This window comes from Mixophyes fleayi, chromosome 11 (genome assembly GCF_038048845.1).
Source record: "Mixophyes fleayi isolate aMixFle1 chromosome 11, aMixFle1.hap1, whole genome shotgun sequence".
Classification (NCBI taxonomy): domain Eukaryota; kingdom Metazoa; phylum Chordata; class Amphibia; order Anura; family Limnodynastidae; genus Mixophyes; species Mixophyes fleayi.
This window is the reverse complement of record NC_134412.1, coordinates 75,867,960-75,894,300: the sequence shown is the minus strand read 5'-3', so window position 1 is coordinate 75,894,300 and position 26,341 is coordinate 75,867,960. Positions and strand designations below refer to the sequence as shown.

The 26,341-nt window shown below is 41.8% G+C and overlaps 1 protein-coding gene across 3 annotated transcripts in view; it reads right to left on the bottom strand.

Moving 5' to 3' along the window:
• The window catches only part of CFAP74 (cilia and flagella associated protein 74), a 112,093-nt gene extending 87,548 nt beyond the window's left edge, over nt 1-24,545 (bottom strand). For all 3 annotated transcript variants that reach the window (XM_075189599.1, XM_075189600.1, XM_075189601.1), the window contains exons 1-7: nt 24,450-24,545; nt 21,554-21,661; nt 19,846-19,939; nt 15,485-15,628; nt 13,073-13,171; nt 8,270-8,374; nt 7,304-7,477 (exon numbers count right to left, since the gene is read on the bottom strand). In XM_075189599.1, coding sequence (XP_075045700.1) covers nt 7,304-7,477; nt 8,270-8,374; nt 13,073-13,171; nt 15,485-15,628; nt 19,846-19,939; nt 21,554-21,647 — 710 coding nt within the window. In that variant the 5' untranslated portion in view covers nt 21,648-21,661; nt 24,450-24,545. The remainder of the gene's footprint in view (nt 1-7,303; nt 7,478-8,269; nt 8,375-13,072; nt 13,172-15,484; nt 15,629-19,845; nt 19,940-21,553; nt 21,662-24,449) is intronic.
• Between the last annotated feature and the right edge of the window lie 1,796 nt (nt 24,546-26,341).

Below are 26,341 nucleotides of genomic sequence, written 5' to 3'. Positions count from 1 at the left end.
AAACCCGCAGCTTAGTAAATATACTCCCTTGTCTTACTCTTACAGATTTGTATCTATAATATGTAAAAAAAAAAATGCATTTAAGCAAATGGCTAACGTATTATTATTATTATTATTGTTGTTGTATTTCAATTTTCCAAAACTTGCTTAGTGGATCCTATGCCCTGCCCAGCAAACCACATACAAATGTAACACATCTCCCAATACAATTGCTCTATGTCTCTCTGGATGTTGGCAATAGAAGAATAAGCAAAGGGTGACAATCCACATGAAGGAACAGTGATGAAGACACAGATGAAGCAAAGTAGTTACTATAATATAAGCTTCTGCTGATGTGTATAAAGTGTTTTGCAAAAACACAAGATAACTGCAGTGCTGTCCATAGTGGCTATGTGAGCGAATATATGTATGATCTTTGTTTACAAACACAGTATAGAATAGGATAATGTCTCTCTAACCCAATGATGTTCTTGCTCATGTGAAGATAAGGGGGTATATTTACTAAACTGCGAGTTTAAAAAAGTGGAGATGTTGCCTATAGCAACCAATCAGATTCTAGCTGTCATTTTGTAGAATGTACTAAATAAATTATAACTAGAATCTGATTGGTTGCTATAGGCAACATCTCCACTTTTTCAAACCCACAGTTTTTTTTTTAAATCAGGTAAGACTTTATTGTATTTTTTATCTTTTCTTAACATTCTAAACACTACAACAAAAAAGAAAGCCCATAACAGAAGGCTAAAGCCCCAACTATATCCCACACAGTGATACAGGTATCGTAAAATACACATACACAATAGGATCAAAAAAAAAAAAAAAAAGCATTGACATTCAGATTTTCAAGCCAAGGTATGCACACCTTCCACATTTTCAAGATACAGTAAAATAATAATACATTTTTGATAATACAGAATATAATCGTTGACTTTAATGACATATTACTAAGTGGCTGGATGTCTGCCCCAAGCATTACATTAGGAGAGCTCCACCTCCCTCAATCCTTCCGTGACATATGGGGATATCCTCCATCTGTACCATATTCTCTCGTACTTATCCACTAGGTTCCTGCTAGTGTACATGAATCTTTCATGGCCGACTGTATCATTAACAAGGTCGATCCAGTTATTCAAAGTCGGACCTTCAGGTGCCATCCATTTCCTAGCTATCACCACCTTTGCTAACATGAGTAGTGTGTTGATAAGCAGTCTAATAAGTCTACGGGTTTTCTTGCTCAAGCCTAAGCCAAACATACAGAGTTTTGGAGTCAAGGCCACTACTCCCACCTCCAGTCTTTTAATACAATCCTCCACCTTTCCCCAAAAGGATGAGACCAGCGGACATTCCCAAATCATATGCCAAAAGTCCTCTTTCTCGCTCCTACACCTGGGACACAGAACCCTCTGACCCCCATCAAACTTAGAAAGCCGAAGAGGGGTGAGATATGCTCTGTGTAACAGAAAGAACTGGACCTGGCGAAATTTGATTGATGCAGTGACCTCTTTCGGGCTACATAACACCACATTCCATGCTTTGTCACTAAGACGCCCCAGATCACCCTCCCACCTGCATCGCAGCTCCGGCAATCCCCCTTCACCCGATCCTTCCATCAATATTGAATACAAAAATGAAATTTGCCGCCTTTGGCCCAACCTTGAGAGTTGCACCCTTAATGAATCCACACTAAAGCTCGGGGCAGCTTCCCGAAACTGCGAGGCCAGAGCATGTCGTAACTGCAAATATCTATAAAAGTAACCCCTAGGTATCTCATATAAACTCTGAAGTTGCTCAAATGAATATAATATTCCACTCTCATACAGTTGTCCAATATGTATTATGTTATAAATTCGCCAAGCTCCAACTCCCTCCATCCTAATCAATTCTCCAAAATCCAAATTATCCCAAAGTGGAGTGCACGGGTCCAAGTCCAATCCACCCCCAAGCTGGGATGACAGTCGCCAAATTTTCATGGCCTGTACTAACAAAGGGGGGTCCCTCACAGCCTTTCTTCCAGCCAGAAGAAACTGCACACGCATATGACTAGAGCCTGTCTCAGAAACTAAAAAGTCATGCAAATCTACACCCAACCGCGACCGGAACCATACCTCAATATGTGTCAACTGGGAGGCAAAATAATAAAGCCGTAGATTTGGCAAAGCCAGGCCCCCTGATCCTCGGGAACGATATAAGGTGGTAAGCTTAACTCTTGCTCTCTTGCCTGCCCACACCAAAGAGGCCATGAGACGTTCAATGTAGCGAAATATGCTATGGGGGATATATACCGGTGACTGCTGTAAAACATACAAAAACTTTGGTTGAATTATCATTTTGATCAAATTAATTCTACCTGTGACCGACAATGGCAGCTGCTTCCATACCCCAATCCGGCTCTTAAGATAGTCAATCTGAGGCTGAACATTACACTGGATATATTGACCCATATCACTAGAAATCCAGATACCAAGATATTTAAATATCGGGGTCCATTTAAGAGGAGTCTGCAAAACTTGCCCCGTAGGGCAGGTACTCTTAATCGGAGTTACACTGGATTTACTCCAATTAATCAAAAGCCCCGAGTACCTACCGAACACCGAGACCACACGGAGTAAAATTGGCAATGCTTTATCAGGATATGACACAAAAAGCAGCATATCATCAGCATAAAGGGCAATCTTGTCCGTCCTGCAGCCCATTCGTAATCCAGTAATATCTGACTGCATTCTAATCACACATGCCAATGGCTCTATGGCCAGAGCAAACAGAGTGGGGGACAGAGGGCACCCCTGTCTGGTACCTCTGCCCATAACAAACTGACGAGACACAAAGCCATTTACACAGACTCTAGCTGTAGGGCAAGAGTACAGCAGTCGAACCCACTGAATAAAAACCGGGCCAAACCCGAATTTCAACAGCACCGCCCACAAGTACCTCCACTCCACCGAGTCAAAGGCCCTAGCAGCATCTAAGGACACCACCACCGCCTCCTCCTCCGCAGGGTGGGGCAGCTGCAGATGACAAAAAAGCCTACGCAAATTTATAGCGGTAGATTTTCCCGGCATAAACCCAGTTTGGTCAGGATGCACTACCTCACTAATCACCCGGTTCAAACGTGTCGCCAAAATTTTTGCCAAAATCTTAATATCCGTTGTCAGTAACGATATCGGTCTGTATGACTCTGGAAACAAGGGATCCTTTCCCGCTTTAGGGATAAGGACTATAAGGGCTTCAGACATAGACGGAGACACACACCCCTGATCTCTAAAGCTTGTAAATATGTCTTTCAAACGAGGCACAAAGAACCCCAGATGCTTCTTATACAACTCTATGGGTATCCCATCTATGCCCGGAGCCCTGCCATTTGGAAACGAGGCTATCGCAGCTACAATCTCCTCATCAGTAATTGACACGTCCAAACTTTCTCTACCATCTGCACTCAGTTCAGGTAAGGAAACATCCGCTAAATACACGTCCAAATCAAAGTCTGAGTACTCAGCTCTTGACGCATAAGCATCCTTAAAATACACATAAAAAACATCACTGATCTCTTCAGTCAAGGTATGCACAACACCCAAAGTATCTGTAATCCCCTCCACTACAGCAACCGCCCCTTCTGACCTAGCTAAATAAGCCAAAAACCTACCACATTTATCCGCTTCAAAATATTGAGTATGCTTAACAAATAACAACTTACGCCTTGATTTATCTAACAAGTAATCCGACCATTCTCTCTGTACCGCCAGCCAAGCCATCCTATCAGAAGCCACATGAGAAGAGAGATACACCTCCTCCAACCGCACAACCTCTTTTTCCAATCTATCACCTCTCAACCTAGACTCTCTTTTGAAACAATTAATACTTCTGATTAAGGAACCTCTTAAAAAAGCCTTAAATGAGTCCCAGACAAGAGGCGGGGCCGCCGTGTCCGCATTAGTAGCAAAATACTCTTCCCATTGGGACTCCGAGGTATTTCCATCCTGCAATAGTGTCAACCAAAAGGGGTTAAGCCTCCAAAATGCTTGACCCCGAGACACAGTAAGCCTAACTGTTAATACCAACGGAGAATGATCTGAAATCCCCCTTGGTAAATATGCAACATCGGAGACAGCCGGCAGTAACTCCTTTGATACAAGTCCTAGCTCTATTCGGGAGAAAGCATTATATGAAGTGGAATAACAGGAGAAACAGACCTCTGCCGGATGCCTCAGACGCCACACATCCACCAAACCCATCTCTTCCACCACATCAGCAAATTTTGATTTTTTGGCATATGTAGTATCCCCCACCTCCCTCCACCTATCAACATTAGAATCCATCACATTATTGAAATCCCCACAGCAAATCACTGGAGTATCAGGAGAAAGAGAAATAAAATCACTGCACTTTTTTAGGACCTCACCACTATAAGGGGGGGGGAACATATACCGACAGTAAGTTTATACGCTTAGAATCAAAAATGCCTCTCACAAAAACATATCTACCTAATGGGTCTGACTCCACCATTTCCAAAATAAAATTTACTTTCTTATGTATAAGGAGAGATACCCCCCTAGAATGACCTGTATGAGTAGCATGGTATGCCCACCCAACCCACGGTTTCTTAAGGGCCATCACTTTACCTCCCACTAAATGAGTTTCAGTTAAACATATAACATCTGCCTCATACTTTTTCAATTGGGATATGACCAAAGACCGTTTAATTTTATCATTTAGACCTCGAACATTCCAAGTCAGGATTTTAATAGACCCCCTATCCATCTTCCCAGTCGCCATAACACAAGGGAATACATATGTGACATTTCCACATAAACGTCAACCCCCTCCAGCCCAGACAGACACCCAGCCACCAGCCAACCACATTAGCATATAACAAAATAGTCAATTTCATCATCCAGAAGTATTTGCATAAAGATAAAGTGCCACACCCGTCACTGCGTTGAAAAAACCTACCCCTCCCTACCCTATTCAAACAACCCCCCTCCCCGTATATCCACCCCCAACTTAGACATACCTGGATCCCCTTATAACTATCCCGCATCCCCTTACACAGCGCACACACCTATCTCCACACACTTATGGAAATACTCGTATGCACCGAAAAAAAAGGAGAGGGAAACCGCGACCCTTTAAGCAAGGGAAGCTCCCCAGCCCACAAAATCACCCCTAGTACTCCTCTAACCCTCCATACCAAGACCATCCATTAACACCAACCATAAGATCCAGCAGTTTTAAGTAAAATAACCTTATAACTAACATTATCATAAGCAACCAAATACCTACAATATTAATCACAACATTTCAGTTATATATGAACATGAATCAAGTGATAAACATTACCGGAGCAAGTTTCAAACATTACAACTATCAAAAGCACACATTCCTCAATAGCACCATCTCGGTTCGTGAAGCATAACTCAGACATTTTAACTATCTGAAGCATACAATTTCTAACAGCATCATTTCAGTCCAGGAGATCCATACGTCACCAAAGATATCTTCAATCCGGACGAATACCACTAGGAGCTCTCCTGTCCAACCAATTAGTCGTCTCCGACGGAGATCCAAAGAAATGAGTTATTCCATCTGCAACCACACGCAATCTAGCCGGGAAAAGCATAGCATACGGCAGCTGCATCTCACGAAGGCGACGCTTCACCTGTATAAACTGGGCTCTGCTCTTTTGTACATCCCCCGAAAAGCCAGGAAACACAGCCACTCTTTGGTTTTGGTACAGTAGGGGGCCCTTGGTCCGAGCCAGGCGGAGAATAGCATCCCGATCTTTATAATGTAGCAGTTTAGCAATAAATGTGCGTGGCTGCGCACCAGGAGGTGGCATCTGAGTCGGGATTCGATGCGCCCTCTCCACCGCAAACTGGGCCGTGAACTCCCCTCTGCCAAACAGCTGAATCATCCAATTTTCCAAGAATGTCTCCGGAGCATCACCCTCTGCCTTTTCAGGGAGACCCACCAGCCGAACATTGCTGCGTCTGAGGCGACCCTCCATGTCTGACATTTTTTGTTTAACCGACGCCATCTGAGCTTCCAATCCAGCAACTTTCTGCGGCAAAGGAACTGTAGTATCTTCTAATATGGATATACGGGCCTCTGTCTCCGACACACGTTCACGAATCTTCTGAAAATCCTGCCTCATCAATGACAAGTCAACCTGTACCTCTCCAATTTTGTCCATTACCTTCTTTTCAGAGGCAGCGATAGCTTTCAGGACTTCTTGAAGAGTAGCATCAACAGGCGTCTCTGCATCCTTAGAAGACTGAGGCACCTGCGGCTCAGATGCAGGAGTTCCCCCCGGTGCTGTAGCAGGATTTGAACGGGCATACTTCTCCAATCTGCCCGCAGCAGTAGTGCTCGCAGAGTGCTTACCCATGCTGGTATCAATGGGTATGCCACCAGATGTTGCACGTATATCAGGCAAATAAAGGAATCCACAGCAGGCATTCAGCAGCAGTCGGGACTGTAACCAGAACTTGACCAGCAGGGAGCCAATCAATGAACACAGTCTTGCCCAAGCTTACACACAGAGAGTTGTCAGGGAGAAAGAGCCTCCAGGCAGCAATGGCACAGACTGTACCCTTTTTTACTTTTTCAGGCAAAGTTTCCAACGCTTACCTAGAAACTTGCATGCTACAGCAGCCACTCTCTGTATGTTCTCCTCTTATACTCGCTTCCCAAGATGGCGCCGCGGCTCGCTTCCCGGCGGGAACACGGCTCCTTCACCGGCAACCACCAGGCATCCCCTCTCCACACCAGACAGCCTCCTCACCAGCCGGGCGGACGCCCGTTCACCCGCAGCCAGACGACCCAGGCACCTCCGGAGATGAAGATCCCCCTCCTCCTTCCCGCGCGATCTCTACTCCAGCACAGCCCCGGACACCAGCGCCAAGTTCAGCCTCCGTGATCCGCCAACACAGCTCAGACCTGGACTGGATAAAGCGGGTGAGGTTCCGACACTGAACCAGGTAAGTATAGTGGGTTGTTTCACGCCAGGATATTAATTCCGGATATTTAGGCTGGGGAGCTCCGCCGTACACAGCCTACTCCATGCTCCACCAGGCCACGCCCCCCTCAAACCCACAGTTTAGTAAATATACCCCCAGCTGTCAATCATTTCTACCTGTTGGAGTACAACTGTCAATCATACAACCATTCCCAGCTAAGTAGCGTATAAAGAATCGCCATTAACAGCAATTTATTCACTGTTGCACCAGGGTAGATTGTTACGGTTGTAAAAGGTAGTTTTAGAAATGACACAGCCATGCAAGCACTCACCGGCTCTCTATTTACTTACAGTTTTTCTGCCCGTTTCTTACGCTCTATCAGAGCTAGTGACATTTTCTCCCTCTGCGCTCGCTGGTCTGCAGAGTCTCTGTTCTGTCTGTCTAGCTCTTCTTCATCTAGCTGAAGCCTCTTGCGTAGATTGGTAAATTTTCCTTGTTCCACATCAATCTGCCAGAGGTCATACCTGTCCAATAAGAACACTCCGTTATGTAGCAAGAGATTTAGATGGCTAAAGGCCACTTTACTGCTTAAGTTACTTTAATAGCTTTATTTGGTCACGCAGGATCTGGTGGTAAAACTATCGTGAGCAGTTGTTGATTTACTATTTCTGGTACTGTATAAAATATTTATTATTTATATTTATTATTTATTATTATTATGATTTATTATTATTATATTATTATTTATTAATATTTATTATTTTATTTATTATTTATTATTTATACTGTATAAAACATTTTCCCATAATGAAAAGTAAAATGTTACTTTATTTATAAAAAAAAATTGTGTGTGGGGGGACGGTTGTAAGGCAACAAAATGAGAGAAATTAGATTGTAGAAAATATGTGTGGTATTTGTCTTGTTAGCAGACCTACTGATGCTTAAAACTACAATATCTGTATTTTAAAGCGCACACAACTAGTATACAATTCTTTAAGGTACTTTGTATGAGGGACAAATGGGAAATCCTCTCACCCCACTTTAGGAGACAGAGCGGCTAGTCGCACCCAATGTTATGCACATGTCTAGAACTGTTTGAGGAGATGAATTTTAGAATTTTGTATAGCCAACCGTTCCTCTTATCATCCACAAAACAACTTCACAGCAAACAAAGTAATAGTGATATATGCACACTATATATAATGGAGAGACAATTTAAGTGTATTAAATATCACTCGACAAATTTAACATATATATTTTTACAATGTTTAAGTGATTCAACTACAGCAAGTTCAGTGCACAATAGGGGAACTCACTCGTTATCTCTCAGCATGGAGGCGATCTTTGACTCCATGTCTTCCTCATTGACCAGCTCGGCGCTCAGCCGCCTGTGTAGAGCCTGCAGGCGGAACACAGCAGCCCTATAGCAGCAACAAGAGAACACAAATATAATCTTATTACTAGTTAAAATAGCAGAACTCAGTGATTGAGAAAGAACACATATATGCCCTTCATTATATTGTGGCCGTGTCCCTTTAGGTATATGTATTATATTATATTTGCTGATCTTGGTGGAATGACAAGCACTATACTTTGAGCATTGAGCAGGGGCTGGCTGGCACATTTTAGCCCAGGGGGAGAGACTCGGCTAAGCAGCCTCCCATCAGAGGTGGTAGAGGCTAATACAGTAAAGCAATTTAAACATGCTTGGGATAGACATAAGGATTATTATTATTACCATTTATTTATATAGTGCCACTAATTCTGCAGCGCTATACAGAGACCTCACTCACATCAGTCTCTGCTCTATTGGGGCTTACAGTCTAAATTCCTTCCCTAACACACACACACACAGACTAGGGTCAATATGATAGCAGCCAATTAACCTACCAGTATGTTTTTGGAGTGTGGCAGGAAACCGGAGCACCCGGAGGAAACCCACGCAAACACGGGGAGAACATACAAACTACTCACAGATAAGGCCATGGTCGGGAATTGAACTCATGACCTCAGTGCTGTGAGGCAGAAGTGCTAACCACTTAGCCACCGTCCTTGAATAAAGAATCAAATAGGGTTTGAGGTTACCATAGGTTGTAAATGGGCAGACTAGATGGGCCAAGAGGTTTTTAACAAATTCTATGTTTCTATGCTTCTATTAGGAACATTTTAAAGAAGAAAAACTGCATGCAACCCAGTGACCAAGCCCAAGGTAGCCCACTATGGAACCGCCCTGGGGGGCTTATGCCCCTCTTCCCCCGAGCCAAGCCAGCGCCTGGTCATGAGTTAAATTGTATAACCGCACAGAATTATGGAAACTTATGTCACCTGCTTGCTAGGGCAAGTACTGGTGACGTATAGAAGTCATCTTTACAATCATAGAGACCGGGATTTATTAAACTACGATTCTGGTAGAGCCCCATATTAATTTTAGATTTCCGAAGAGGTTTCAACATCAGGAAATTATTAAGGTCAGCTACGCAACCACCAATCTGAAACGTGAAATAAAGGAAGTCGCAGTGGGTATGTTTGGCAATGAAATTGATTGTTCTGATCACGGCAATGTTCTAAGAGCCGTGTTCTGTATTTGTATTCACAATCAGATGTGACTTTCCAAAATCAGATAGAGGTGGTTCTGATAGGTGAGACAGCACGGTGGCGTAGTGGTTAGCACTTCTGCCTCACATCACTGGGGTCATGAGTTTGATTCCCGACCATGTGTGTGGAGTTTGTATGTTCTCCCCGTGTTTGCGTGGGTTTCCTCCGGGTGCTCTGGTTTCCACCCATAATCCAAAATCATACTAGTAAGTTAATTGGCAGCAAAATTAACCCTAGTCTGTGTTTCTGTCTGTCTGTGTGTATGTTAGGGAATTTAGACTGCAAGCCCCAATGGGGCAGGGACTGATGTGAATGAGTTCTCTGTACAGCGCTGTGGAATTAGTGGCGCTATATAAATAAATGGTGATGATGATGATGATGGAAGCACATGCTGTTAGATCAATCTGCCTAAAAAAAAACAAAAAAATATTTCCCCAATTCCAATCAAAGTTTTGAATGTGGTCTGGGCCAAGCTGTTTGAATGACATAACTATTAATGTTATTAAATAAATGAAATAAAAAGGAGCAGCGTGGTCTCCTACTACCCTAAAATCCTTAACCAGTCCCAGTGCTATACAGCAAACATGGGGTTTCCCTGCTGGAGAGGAACCAGCACCCGGCTAGACAGGCTAGGCCAGTTCCAGCATATGGTCCCCATAATAGGGAGAACCAGCGCCAGCCTTGTCAATACAGGGCTGGAGCCTTTAATAGGAATGTTGGACAAAAAACAGAGTCCCCCAACAAGAGGCTACCAGCACTGTGCTAAAAGCACTGAGAATCCTCCTGACCCAGTGGGACCCCTGAAGAGACAATTTTAATCCCTAGGACCCTTGCCCATTATACCAAAACACACACAATTTTCAAACAAGCATTCATTAAATAAAAGACTTCCCAAACCTTTGTTCATCATGTTCATTAAATAGTTTCATTTTTACATCTTTTAAATAATTTTCTTTATCAAATGTAGCCGGAATGGGAAAAGAAAAAAACAACCTGAAAAATACCCAAAAGCAAAGTAAGCCAAATTTAAATTTAAAATAAGCAAAATAAATAAAAGTCGGACGTCCCCGGGATTACGCTACACTGGCCAATCGATAACAAGCAGCCAAAGACATTTGCACTATGCTGAATCAAGAAAGAAGAAAATAAGATTTGTTATATAGGATTAATAAAATAAATGGGTTTGGGGAGTCTTTATTTCATTAACGGTGACTTAGTGGTTAGCACTTCTGCCTCACAGCGCTGGGGTCATGAGTTCGATTCCCGACCATGGCCTTATCTGTGTGGAGTTTGTATGTTCTCCCCGTGTTTGCGTGGGTTTCCTCCAGGTGCTCCGGTTTCCTCCCACACTCCAAAAACATATGTGTGTGTGTGTGTGTTAGAAAATTTAGACTTTAAGCTCCAATGGGGCAGGGACAGATGTGAGCGAGTTCTCTGTACCACGCTGCGGAAATAGTGGCACTATATAAATAGCTGATAATGATGATTAAAGTTTATCTGAAAAGTGTGTTTTTAACTCTTTAGTCATTGATGGGGACCTCATTCTTAGAGACCCCTGTCCATTAATCTGGAACCACTGGCATGGCAAAGTTGCCACCTCAGGGCTCATTCTTGGCCCTCACAGCTCAGGGGAGGTTGGGATGATCCCCAGCACTTTTTAGCGCAGGGCTATTAGCTTCTGCGCTGAAGGGTATAAAAAACAGTGCATCCACCACCAAGAGAGGCACCAGCACTGCAATGACCAGCCTGGGGCTGGTTTTACTGTACCGGGGGGACGCCAGGCTGAGGCTGGATGAGAATTTGGAGAGGGGAGCATCCAGCCCTGTAAAATAAGGGTTAAGTATTAGGGTCAGAGGAGACATTTTCTGGAATTAGCCGAATGACCCATTTTCCCAGCTCCATGTTGCATTTTAAGCAATGTAATAGAGATCTTCGCACACAAATGTTTCATCTGTATTAAAAAACAGTGCCAATGACCCCCATCCCATAAATAGGGATAACCTGAATAGTAATTTCCTAAAAATGTATTTAGTTGAAATGGGTGGTAGTAGAAGGGTAGGTACTTTTACATATTGAGGGGCAGTTTTCAGAGGTGTCTCCCAAGTGCAGAGAGGAGATGTATTAGGTCTGCTGGATGGACCATTGAGATGCACCTGTCTACAACCAGGATGTACCGCAGTGTCCATCAGATACGCTGAGTAAACGACCTCCACAGTAATTGCAAATCAATGCAGGAAAAAAAAAATCAACATCAACTTCACTTTTCATTTTTTGTAACATATATAAAATAATACTGTCCTATATTTAAAAGCATAAAATATAAAGATATACAAACAGCCATGCCAACACGCTAACCAGACTTCAAACCCACATTTATCTCCCACCACCTCCCGTTATTGATCTAGTATACAGCATGTAAATATTTATGTACAATGGTGTGATTACATTTGTGTATATTATTGTGCTTCTGTTTATGCTACGAAGTTAGTTACTGTATAAAATAAAAAATACAAATACAATGTGCAAAAGTATAAATCATAAAATGTATAAAGCAAAATATTTAGAAGCTAGTGAGATTTTAATATTCAACCTATATATTCCTGAGTAACCCACAAATCAAGAATGCACAAATTCACACTTTCTATACACACATTTACTCTGTTAGGGTTCTACATTCACTAAGAAGTAATAGCTCGTTCGGGGGTAGATCCTCTAAACTTTCTAAAAAGGAAAAGTGGAGGTGTTGCCCATAGCAACCAATCACATTCCAGCTGTATGTAGTAAATAAATCATAGCTAGAATCTGATTGGTTGCTATGGGCAACATCTCCACTTTTCCTTTTTTAAAACTTTTGGTAAATCTATCCCTCAGTCTTTACTTTTTACAGGGTACTATAAAATTCAAAGCTGTATGTAAGATTACATAGTACACTGATCTAGCAAAGCAGCAGATTACTGCATAGTACAGAACAATACAGCAACGAAGGTTACCTCCTACAACTCACAGTGACATTTGTGCTGTTAATCCTGCTTTATATTGTACTCGGCTGTGTCTTACCTCCAGATTGTCAGCTTTTCAAACGCTAATGCAGCTGCTGAGCAGGGGAAACAAGAGGCTAAAGATGAGTTACTACCGAGGACCTTAGGGAGATGTTGCATCACCTGTACCATCTGCTTGTCACTGAGGAACCATGGCTACAAGAGGCTCACAGCGTAATAAACATTCTACTATGTTTTTACCTGTAGGCTGGGGAACACGTCACCTACACACAGAGGGGGCAGCCAATCACTATTCAGCCTATCGATTCACTTTGTGCCTCGTGCGTCAGTGATGTCACTGGTTCCCAGCAAACCGATTGGCTCAGCCAACAAAACGGCTGCCTCCACTGAGCGCAGGTGACCAATGCACTTTCATCAACTGCAACTCAACCAATAACAAGGATCATTAACCTGACAGCTGTCTACTATGTGCAGAGATATATTCTATGTAATATGTAGGTGATGCATACTGAATTACCCACTTACATGTTATTGGTCTGTTGTTCTGTCTGAATATCCATTTCCACACTAGTTTTTTGTTCCTCCAATGACTGTATTCTCTGGCGACATGCACTCAGTTCTTCCCTGAAACAAGAGACAGCAATGTATTTTAAGACATGTGGGGGTAAATGTATCAAGCTGCGAGTTTCCGGCAGGTTTGAAAAGTGGAGATGTTGCCTATAGCAACCAATCAGATTCTAGCTATCATTTTGTAGAATGTACTAAATAAAGGATAACTAGAATCTGATTGGTTGGTCTGCCACATTGCAGACTGATTTTCCACAGGTTGAATTCAGCTTAATATGTTTGGACCAAGAGGTCCAAATGATCATGGTCTTAATAGGACTGTAGTGACAGTATGGACGACACTAGAACAGGACTATGGATGTATGAGCAGATTGGTGTGTTGCGTCACAGTTTATCTTTTAGTTTCTCTCAAATACGTAGAAAATAACTAATCATTATATACAGCGTGTAGACAAAATAACTGCAAATGTAATAATTATACATGTCTTCCTTTGGCTTATTATATTGGATTTGTTAGAAGCAAATAATAAAAAAAAAAAAGCAATTGCAACAGCACTGCCTAAAACAGTTATTTGGGGACACTTATGAAAACTAGTGCACAGGGAGAATCTCAAGTGACTAGAGGAGAGCGCAGCGAATCCTGACATTTGGCCCCTCCCCCCATGGCAAAATGCCAATACTGCATCAATGCACCGTGGAGTGGGACTAAAATGACACGATTAGCTACTATCTCGACATCTAGGTGCCCGTCCAGACCACTTTACTAGGAAGTGGGCTGGGTCCCATAGAGCGTGGGCAAATATAGAAAATATGCTGTAAACCATAGCAACCGATAGTAGTGTTTGCACAGAAAGCCCATGGTTTTATGTATGATGATTTTGAGGACTCTGCCTATTTGGCCAGAGTTATGAGAAATGTGATTTTGCTAAGCTGACGCCATCTTGTTGCCATATAGCCATTGTGTTCTCTTATAGCTTAAAGACAGATTAGATACAGCTAGTTTGTAGGAGTTATTCATTGTTTGCAGGAGACTGTGCTCATGGCCTTGAATATGGCAGCACAGGAGATAAGCCAACTCCCCCCTGGGGAGTATTCCTGTGTGAAAATGAGAAAATATAGCAACATCTGGGTAAAGGGAGCAAGAGTGGTTAAAACCTTTTGGGGAGTAGTTTTCTGTAATAAATGATTTTTGCTATATAGATATGGACTTGTAACTAATAAAGCAGAGCTAATTGTACACGCAAACTATGCAGTGTATTTATATCTCTCCAGCTGATGAGTTCATAACTGATAAACTGACACTTACAGGTGAACAATTTGATTTAGATTCGACAGTTACAAACATCTTAAGAAACACGCAAGCTTAAATCTAGCATATGAGGCAGAGGTGGACTCTGATCTTACAAGCTGACGTAAAGTTACATGCATTAGATAGTGCAAATCAAAGGTTCTTTAGAACTAATGGAATATATTGTCTTGACACAAATGAAGCAGGGAAATGGCACGAATATGCTTAGTTTTGGCTTGATACGAGTTTAAAACATTAGGTTTCACACTTAGAGCATCAAATACATATGCAAATCATTTCATTTATTTATAAACACAAAGAGCATAATGGTCTACAAAAATATCAGCAGTATATCAAGTAAAAAGACCATGTGCTGCATCTAATCTGCAGGTTTCAATTATTAACATTCTATCCTTTAGATACAAACTGGCAGGTTTAAATTGCTTTAATGATGCTTTTCAATTAAATATTCAGAAAGTGTGTTCCAAGCATCTAATACTCATTGAGAAGAATAATGTTTTGTAACATTACATCTAAGAAATTCCATCACAATTGAAGAGTATGTCCACCTGGTCTTAAAAAGACATGGAAACACATAAAGAGCTATAGAATAATACACAGTGCGATAGATCAATATAAAGTGCTATAGAATAATACACAGTGCGATACCACAGCACAGAATATGGTATGAGAGAGCTGTATTAGCAGCTTCAATACTGTTATTGTTATCATTAATATAGTGCCAAGTTCACATCAGTATATGGGAGTGTGGCTCCTTTCATAGTCACAATATTCTAGGCTGAGGAAGCTGACATCACATGCCCCTTTGGATACATTGCCCAGGCAACTGCCTTTGTTTTACTTTGTTGAAAAACTTCTACTTGTACAAAGTGAGATTATTTATAAAAGTGCCACTGCCAGGCATTATAACGGAGCTCCAGCTTTAAATTGGTGTAGCTAGTGGGATACCTGAGATATTTTATTATCACTTTAGGAGTTGCAGCCTCATAGCTCACAAAACCACATGGAATATAGTTACTTCTTTGCTTCAAGGCCATTGTGAAATATACCGAAAAACAAACCTGATTTTTGAAATCATAACTTCTTTATCTTGATGAAAACTGTCCAGCTTGTTTAGTGTTTTACGTAGTTGGAAGGTCCGAACCTTGTCAACGTGTCTAATAGCTTTTATTGCTTCATCCTGATCTTTGTACTGTTCATTAGGCCTAGAAGGGAAAATATATGAAACTTAAGACATATTTCTACATTAAGCGTAGTCCATAAAATATTAGGTTTGCAAATCAATATGTGCTATCGAAAATTTGCACCTCAAATGGCCTCATCATTTGTCAAATTTTCCCACTGCATAAACTCTGTCTCTAACAAAGATAATTTTATATTGTTCTTTTTTATTGGTCGAGCAAGATAGGCTTTGATAAAGTCTTGATAGACAGATGAAACGCGTCAGGGGGAGATTGATGAGACAGGGTTCATCATAATAAACTTCACTGGCGCGCAATGGCTCCTCTGTGAGAGAAAATACCAGAACTACAATCTGTGCTGGAGAAAACAGACACAAGCAGTGTGAAGTCTACTGTGCAGCCTCAGATGCAACTGTGAGTCTTATCGGCATTGCGTGCTCTCCATCTTAATAACTAGTATGAGGTAGCTGTTCTATGAATGAGAGAACAGTGTTCCTTTCATATTTCACTATTGGATGGGACATTATTGAATATGAGAATATTCTTTACCATTGAATTTACACCAAGTAATAAGACACAGAAGCCAAATAGTAGCTTTCAGGACTCAGCTCTTTGATCCACAACTTTGTGGATTACTTGCTCCTTATTATATAATTCACTATGATGGTGACAGTTACTGTGTGATCATTCATAGGGGTCTATTTATCAATATTGGGCAATATGGAAGATTTGAGATTGCTGCCATAAGATCGAAAATCTTGAATTGGCCAATTTACCATTAAAAGTTTGCCAGGGCAGCTGAGGGATGCTCTTGTCCCTGGCGATACTGGCTGGCAGCGGTAATAGGGCTCTCGCTTTCTACTGTTAGGACTATTTGCTCATGCGTGAGCCAGCCTATCGCTAGCACACTGGAACTGGGAGCCTGAACTTGGGCTTCCAGTTCCTGATTCGCCAAAATAAAAGAAGGGAAAAATGAAAGAAAAAAAAACATTACATTAGTAAAAAAGTCTAAGGGGTAGATTTATCAATCCTTCTAAAAAGGAAAAGTGGAGGTGTTGCCCATAGCAACCAACCAGATTCTAGCTGTCATTTGTCTAGTACAGTCTAGAAAATAATAGGTAGAATCTGATTGGTTGTTATGGGCAACAAACACTTTTCCTTTTGAGAAAGTTTGATAAATCTATCCATATGGCTTTTCTCTCTATAATAAATAGCCCCCTTTTCTCCCTATAATATATAATTCTTAGATTTTTCAGTTGTCTGGCTTTTCTCAGCAATAAGAGCATCATTTCTATTTGAACTACTTTGAAAATGCTTTAATGTACATTTCTGTGTTTTTATATATAAATTATTTTATTTTTATAGGTGGCATTGTGTGTGCCTAATCTCTGAGATTTAATCAATTAAAAAATAATATTTTTATTGAAAGTCGATTTCTTATTAGTGAAGTTTGCCATTATAATTTTGATTTTATTTATAATATGTCAATTTTATTTTCTACCATAGGAGATCATTTAATATAAATTATTTTTAAATATATGATCTAGCGCTGTTCTACTAATTTGGTGTTTGTTGTCGGTTTATAGTGGAGTGTTTAGCACTACTCCCTGAGGACAGCTGGGTACAGCACCTGTATCTGGAGTTTATTTTGTCTGACTTTAAATAACTTTTTTAGTGCCAGGATTCCAATTGTGTGGATTTTATATGGCTTTCTTTTGCTACCACAGTGTAATAAATATATTTTACATTTATGGACATTATATGGGGAAAACATGCTTGGTTTTTTAAAGAGAATTTCATGACTACTCACTTAGCTACTAAATTAAGCAAACCTATAAAATACACGGTGGATTTATTCTGCATCTTCTACAGAGATACCAAACACTTGTACTATGATTCCGCATTATCCGGCATTCCCATATGATGGTTGGTGCCACAATAACCCCACTTTATCAATTGTAACCCATAGTAGGAAGGCTGAGTTTAGCAGGATTGGAGAGATCATCTCCCAGTGTGGCACTAATTGCGTCAATCTGCTCTATCTGTCCATAAATCATTTTACAGTTATGTCTTTAATTTTTTTTTTTTTAAATAAGTTTTTATTAGGTTTTGAAAAAACTTGTTTTTACTTTTAACGGTTTATTTAAACTTCAAATGTTAAACATCTGACAGTTGAGGCCCCGCGGGAGGGATGATCTGGGCTTTACCCAGAGCCTTTTTGTCCTGGAGTAAAACCCAGTTTTCACTTCACCAGGTATTCCTGCTGACCCCATGGCACCAGGATCACCAAGAGGAATATCAGGGCCCCGGTACAGCCACTGGTACAACTTTTTGGGGCCCTTGCCATAGCCACTGAGTGGAATGTTTCCGCACCAAGTTAGTGGCTCCTCCCATTACACAGACAGTCCAGGGGCCCCTGGCATGCCCGGGCCCTGGTACTTTGTACTTACTCCCCCACTAGTTCGATGTCCCTGCATAACACATGATCAACAAACAATTCGGGTGTCCTACTTGACACCTAAAGGCTTCCTGAATGTGAGCCAGGCTCCACTCAGCTCAGCGTGTGCGAGCCAGTGTCTGCCGCTGTAGAAAGAAAGGCCTCCCAAGGACAGGACACTTATTGCCATCAATACTACGTCAATGGCATTTAAATGTGTTAAAGTAGAAATCTGTGTAAGAGACATCTATTTCTAAGTTATAAAAGGTCTTATACATACATCAGTTTCAGTGTCTCAGCAAGGAACAATTTGCAAAATAATCACGTCCATGGAGTACAGATTTCTGGCCGCCATGTAAATTATCGTTTTAGAGTGGTTTCTTTTTTAAGTAATCAAAAAATTTGTGAAATTCAAAACACAGAAGACAGAGGTGGTGAAAACTGGTGCATGGGCAAAAAGGTGATGCAGCGCATAGCAACAAATGAAATGTTATCAGAGGCGGAACAGCGCATTGACCGGCCCCAAACCAAGTTTACGTAGGGAACTGCCAATGTTACTCTAATGTCCTGCCTTACTCTTATAAACCAGAGCATAAGCGGTCACACCTACCACCTCTGTTCCACCTATAGTTCCACCTCTGGTTGATATAATTTTCTAACCTGCACTAGCAAAATCGAAAGTTAGAATGCGATGGCTGCTATGCTTGAATATGATGGTTGCTATGGGTTACAGAACCGTTTTCTCTGCACTGGTTTTCAGTAATGCTCCAAACAGTTTCCTTCTTCTACAATATATCAAACTATGTGTTTCAGGTGTACTGCCATCAACTACACTCCGCAGTAATAAAGGTCTTTAAAGTGGACCTGTCACCAGGTTCTATGTTATGTTTTTAGCACAATGCCTTATGTAGCAACCAAAAATAACAGGTTCACCCCTTCCTCAGTTACCCTGTTTTCCTGGGCGTTCAGGACATTTTGTAATCAAGTTTTATTCCCTAATAGGTCAAACGGTGGAACTTTTATTATATGGAAAAATGGAGATATAACCTTTGTGTTAGCCTCTGGCTTGGGATACGCGGTGGTGCAATTCATACAATTAATTAACTTGGTGACATTTATAAAAGCTGCAGTGGTATTCAACCTCTAGACCCCAAACAGATGTATTGCATATTTTACAATCGGGTACTCCGAAACCAGACACAAGAGGTTTGTGAACCTCTGACCTACAGTGACCAATCAGATGTTTAACTCCATGCTCTAAACACGGCTAGAAGAATGGAAGTGTCCGATAGGTCGCAATAAATTACAGCACATTTTTATTGCACTGTGGTTTTTATAAACGGCCAGTACCCCCATAGTGTATAAAGTAGGTGGATTGGTTAAACTTTTTGCGAAGTTGCACTGAGATGAGCTCTTGGAAAATTGCCTTGTTATTTCTATTTTATATATTTTTTTCCTACCAAAACCACTTTTATTGTTCCATTACTGTTGCAATGCCTGTTCTAAATCTCCTTCAGTATCGTCTGTCTCGAGGAAAACATTTCAACCTACCCATTTACTAGATTGTCCTTAAAATAAATAAATAAACATGTTAGTGCTGGTTCAAAAACCATCTCACTTCAGCATAATGTTCTGAAGGATGCATAAAAATAGCATAGAGCCCGCATCAAATGGTTATTATTTCCCATCTATTTTTCTGTGTGCATCATAAAACTATGGTAAAATCACAGTAATCACAGCACATTCTGCAAACACAAGACAAGAAGAGATGGTGTGCGAGGTAGATGTCAGACACTGAGCTTACCAGTTATAATCAGAATCAAAACTGTCACTTATTTCATCAGGAGCATCTTCATACTGCAGTATTTCTGCTGTGTCTCCAAAAGGAAATTCATCATCTTCAAGAAGAAAACAAGCATTAAGATGCACGGATAAACAGAGAAAGTTGTACGCTACACAGGTAAAACAGAAAAGAATGGAAACTAAACTTATATTAAAAGGTCATGTTAGGTTCACTTAACTCTTTTTGAGCTTCAGGTGCACCCATTGCCCACAGACATTGGAATGTCCCTGGTTACCATATTACCACCCTCTACACAGCTAACACAAGACAACAACCCTCTGACCAACACTGCTACACACACAGCCCACTCAGTACTTTTACCTTTGCATTCTAGCTGGTCCAGTGTGCAATATGATGTAGCACATGCCCTTGTGTATCAAACTCCCAGTGTCCTATAGATTGTAAGCTTGCGAGCAGGGTTCTCTTACCTCTCTGTCTGTTTGTATTACCCAGTATTGTCTTTTTAATGTTTGTTCCCAATTGTAAAGCGCTACCGAATTTGCTGGCACTATATAAATAAATGTTGATGATGATGACTTCCCGGAGGGGATGTCTAAGGGACCAGAGCGTGGGTAGTGACAACGCGCTTTGTGTCATTACAGCTCCCCCTTCCTTACGGCTGCATAATAACGCAATTCGCATCACACAGCAGGGCATGATGCCCCATCATCAAAGCTCGTCGATTTCTGAAGAAATTGATACGGGATCCAGGAGGATGGCCTGATGAAATTTAGGAGTCTCACCACGGACATTATGGGGCATATTCAATTAGGTTTCCAGTCCGCGGTAACGCGCAGGAACGGGCTGCAAAGTAAATCCACGGTACTCCAATAACGTGGATTTTCGTGCGTACCCCATAGGGTTGCGTAGGAAAATCCCCTTTATTGTGGTACCATATTACCATCAATACTGCGCACTTTCTGCGGTAAAGTGCAGTAACGTGGACCGGAAACCTAATTGAATATGCCCCTATGGGTGAGTAGGCAAGAATAAAGTCATCATTTCCTGCCAATTTAAATGAGATTTATACACAAAATAAAATAGCAGTCTTTGGTGCATACTGAAACTACTAAGGAATAGGCCACACAAGTGCCCTGCAATCGGTCAATTCTGACTGCAAGACACTTATTACTTGTTTCCGCTTATAACAGCCTGTCCCCATGAGACCAGCAATACTGTCCGAATGTCACACGGTCTTCTGCAACCAACATTCAGGAGACAGAATGACAGCTATCAGCTCAGGCTCCATAGGGAGCCGGCATCTGCCAGGGTACAGGTGGCAAGTATCTAGCATCAGTACCTAGTTGCCACATGTAACAGATTGCAGGGCACTGGCACTAGCATAGCCCAAACTGGCTATAGCTAAACTATAGATTGTGGCACTTCGGGACTAATATTAATGAGACCTGACTAATATTCATGATGTGTTTTGCATATTGAATTGATATGCTGCATCCTCACAAGAGGTCTGCTCTACAGCAGCTGTTGCTTGAGATAAATGAACAAAGACAGGCCATCTGTAGTAGTCCAGCTTCAGTTAAACTACAAGCTAAATTTTCAATAAATCCATTTGCTAGACCATGATAAGGATAACATGTAGATTAGAGAGTGTTGCAGAGGCTGCCCACCTGTGCAATATATATAGTTTAGAAATTACATAAACTCTCACCTTTTATGTTTTCTTCCTGAGCCCAAAAGTAATCTGGTAGATTTTCTTCTTCTGATTCATCTTGAGGACTTTCAGGGGCAATATAGTTTTCCATATTGCTTTGAAGATCTAAATGATATAATGAAACACACAATGAGGCTTATGTGCAAGCATGTCCATCTCAGGCACACACCTAGAATTTATTTTTAGGGAGGAGGGGTTTAGCATAACCACGCCCATCCATCATTTTGATTGGCTTGTCCCAGTTGACCCTGCCCACCAGGGTCCCGATCATCTTCACCTGGATTCGCCACTGGGTCATCTATGCTCCTGACAAATAGCTTTGAATTGGGACTGTGCCACCTACAATAGCACAGCTGGAAAGCACGCATGTTTAGGAGCTACATATATATGTTTATTAAATACCCTCAGCACAAATTCCATTTGCAGATATCACCAACTTTAACATGGTGTTTTTATTATGACATTTTCAGTGCTTACCTTTGAACTGTCCATAATGTTAATTGTTTTACTATTTGCAAGGTCTTGCACACATTGCCATTAGGTGCACATCTGTCTTTGCGATAAGGATTGAAAGGGTTTGCGTTAAAAATAGGGTCATTAATAAGTAGGGGCCTTAATAAGAGTTTACATATGTGATGTTTGAAGCTCACACAGAGAGCGAGATGTGACCAAGCAGCCTGCAGCTGAAGAGGATTGTCAACACCCCTCCATTATAACTTATATCAAAGGGGATGAGAGCTGGGAATAAATTTGCTAAGTCATGTGCTGAATTAGGAGGAGTCCATGTCAAAACCATGGCAGACAGAAGGTCATTTTTATTTTAATGAAAACAATATTTGCAAATACATGGTGCATGTTTTTTCGCAATGTTTCCAGCACTTATTTATATGGCACCGACAAATTCTGTAGCGCTTTACAATAGGGAACAAACACAGTAATAAAACAATACTGGGTAATACAGACAGACAGAGAGGTAAGAGGTCCCTGCTCGCAAGCTTACAATGTGTGGGACAATGGGAGTTACAAGAGGTTAAGTTCTACATATTGCATATTGGTCCAGTCAGAATGCAGTCAGAAAATGCTTAGTGGGCTATATTATCCAGTCACACAGCAATGTTGGTCAGGGGGTCAGAGTGTTGTTGTCCTGTGTTAGCTGTGTAAAGGGTGGTAATAGGGTAACCGAGTGAGGTTAAGAGGGTGGTTGAGGAATATTATAAGCTTGTCTAAAAAAGGTGGGTTTTCAGAGAACGCTTGAAGGTATGAAGACATAAGGAAAGTCTTATTGGGCCGGGGAGAGAATTCCATAAAGAGGGTGCAGCCCAAAAAAGTTCTGTAACCAGGAATAGGAGCATATGATGAGAGTGGAAGAGAGACTACTGCCGAAGTAGGTGCAATAACACATTAATGGTCTTGAAGAATGTGTCATCATATGTCCTCAGATCCAAGGTTGGAATGTCCGTTAGTCGATTAGAAAGCACAGGATGTACTCAATACCTCATTCTAATCTGCTGCTCGTTTAAACTCTTTTTGTGATTCAGCAGTGCTGCCACAGCTACAGCTGGAAGGATTAGGTTCACCAGGATGACAAACTTTATTTTCTCTCAAAGATAAACAGGTTAGAGAATGATGTCACCAGGATATAGAACAGACGCATGATAAAAAAAAAAGCATTTTAAGTGCATTTGTTAAATGCATAATCAAGTGCATATGAACAGCATAAAAATCACATATAAAATGTGTACAAAAACGCACTGCTATTAACATTCTTTCTACTTGCATTTTTATGTGTGTTAAAAGAGCATTTTAAATGGAGTGGGTACGTGGCCTAACATATTTGAGAACTGTTCGCAAATCACTAATACCCGATTCATACTGCACAAAAATCCCGGGTTTTTGGCGGGGCGAGCTCAAACGACCCGGGTCTTGGTGCAGTATGAATGGTACAAGTGAAAAATCCCGGGTCCAAAAACCCGGGATTTATGGAGGGGTAATTCCCGGGTCGCCTGCACTATGAATCTTTTAGCCAATGAAAACTGCTCTGGTGATAACTCCCACAAATTGCCAGGGCACAGACTTGTGCAGTATGAATGGGGTCAACCCGGGAAATTCCCAGGTCCGAGGTGCAGTATGAATGGTGTTTCTGAGCTGGGACGCTCCGAGCCCCTGCAAAAACCCCTCTTCAAAAACCCGGGATATTGCCGGGGCGGCAGTATGAAAGTGGTATAACACAGAAAAAAAAAACACTTTGCACACACACTGCTCTTTACACAGCCTTATTAAAATTTCCATATACCAATTTAAGGATTAAACCAAAGATCAGTAAATTGAGGGTGAACATATTTTATTTCTTTTTTACTTATCCTTAATTTTATGGTGAGCCTTGCAAGGTATAGAAAGTGCAAAACCCCTTTAACATATCTGTTTATGTGACTTATTTTCAGTATGGTAATAGTCTGTTCTGTTTTTTTTACCATTTATTTTCCAATGACCTGGGCTAAATGAGTTAATTGATGGCAAAAAAAAGGTATTTAATTCCAGATAATTAATTCTGCACACATTATTAACAGTTATGAATTATTATTGTTGCACTGCTATGCATAGTAACATGCTATCACTATAATATATATATATATATATATATATATATATATATATATATATATATATATATATTATAATAGAACACACTGTGTCTGTGCATGAATAGTTTCAGGACATTGAAGTAAATACAGCAATATAAAAATATTTATGTTTTTTCAATGCATACAAGTGGGTGTATGTTCTGATTATCAAATTATACAGCATATGAGCAATGGATAAAAAAAAAAGTCATAGTCTGCCTCACAAACAACGTCAATAACACGGTGGCTCCAAAATACCCTGTTAAAGTTACCTGCACCGGATAATGTGACGTTCTGGGAGTTGCACTCCTGCAAAACTTTGAATTAGTTTAGGCCTCGGCTCCTAATTTCCCCGGAGAGAAACATTCGCCAGACGCGTCACCATAGCAACGGACTCAACCATTAGCAACCGGGCGGGGAAAAACTAGAGCAGAACAGAGTGTGCTCTGCATTTATTATTTCCGGTGTTCTAGAGCCTATTGCTATTGATTGAATTCATGTTTTCACTATCAAAAACAAAATATACGCTACATAAATAATCATAATACCCCTCCGCCGGAGAATGGTATATTCTGGTTTGGGGTTGTAGACAATAGTTGCACCTAATGTACAGTATTATGTGGCAGAGAGTGAGAGAGAAATACTAGGCATAGGATCCGGCTGCTATGGGTCTAATAATTAACAAATATGCGTCATTGTGGTTTATATGCCATTTAAACACATTATTTAAATAGCATTTATTGCCATTAATTTATGTACATACGCCTACAATGGTCAAAGATTGTCAGAATATAAACAAGAGCTTTACTTTCTGTGGAACTATGCAAAATGTCATGGCATAATATGTAAATAATACATGGGAATTGATTAGCAAATGAGAAAAGTATGATTTATCTTCCTTTTGGCTAATATCAAGTGCAGTTGCAGCAGAGCTGCGCTTGGTCCTCTGGCCAGGGGCCGAGATGCAGCTTTCATCATCATCATCATCACCCAGGGCTAGTGTGGATGCCATAAATCACAGTTGCTGCACCATGGCATGTGACTTTATTGGCACCTAGCACATCACATTACACCACTTTCATTTCGTTATTTATTTATTTATTTATTTCCTTTATGCCCTAGCCCAGTGGTTCCCAAACTTTTTCAGTTCGCGGCACCCTTAGAGTCTCCAAATTTTTTCAAGGCACCCCTCCAAAATAATTACTGAGCAGTCCTGTTTTAGAAGTAGTTGGGTCAAAAAATTGTAATAAGTATTTAGGTCACGACAGAAATACTTATTTAGTTGTATGCAAAAATGCCCCTCTGCATCCAGACACTCTGCCCCCCCTGCATCCAGGCACACTGCCCTCTCTCACGTTGCCCCCTTTGCCCTCTGTCACGCTGTCCCCTCCTCTGCCCTCTGTCACGCTGTCCCCCTCCTCTGCCCTCTCTCACGCTGTCCCCCTCCTCTGCCCTCTCTCACGCTGTCCCCCTCCTCTGCCCTCTGTCCCCCTCCTCTGCTCTCTGTCCCCCTCCTCTGCCCTCTGTCACGCTGTCCCTCTCCTCTGCCACCCTCCTCTGCCCTCTGTCATGCTGTCCCCCTCCTCTGCCCTGTCCCCCTCCTCTGCCCCCCTCCTCTGCCCTCTGTCCCCCTCCTCTGCCCCCCTCATCTGCCCTCTGTCCCCCTCCTATGCCCTCTGTCCCCCTCCTCTGCTCTCTGTCCCCCTCCTCTGCCATCTGTCCCCCTCCTCCGCTCTCTGTCCCCCTCCTCTGTTCTCTGTCCCCCTCCTCTGCCATCTGTCCCCCTCCTCTGCCCCCCTCCTCTGCCATCTGTCCCCCTCCTCTGCCATCTGTCCCCCTCCTCCGCTCTCTGTCCTCCTCCTCTGTTCTCTGTCCCCCTCCTCTGTCATCTGTCCCCCTCCTCTGCCCTCTGTCCCCCTCCTCTGCCCTCTGTCCCCCTCCTCTGTCCCCCTCCTCTGCTCTCTGTCCCCCTCCTCTGCTCTCTGTCCCCCTCCTCTGCTCTCTGTCCCCCTCCTCTGCCATCTGTCCCTCTCCTCTGCTCTCTGTCCCCCTCCTCTGCCATCTGTCCCCCTCCTCTGCCATCTGTCCCCCTCCTCTGCCATCTGTCCCCCTCCTCTGTTCTCTGTCCCCCTCCTCTGTTCTCTGTCCCCCTCCTCTGCCATCT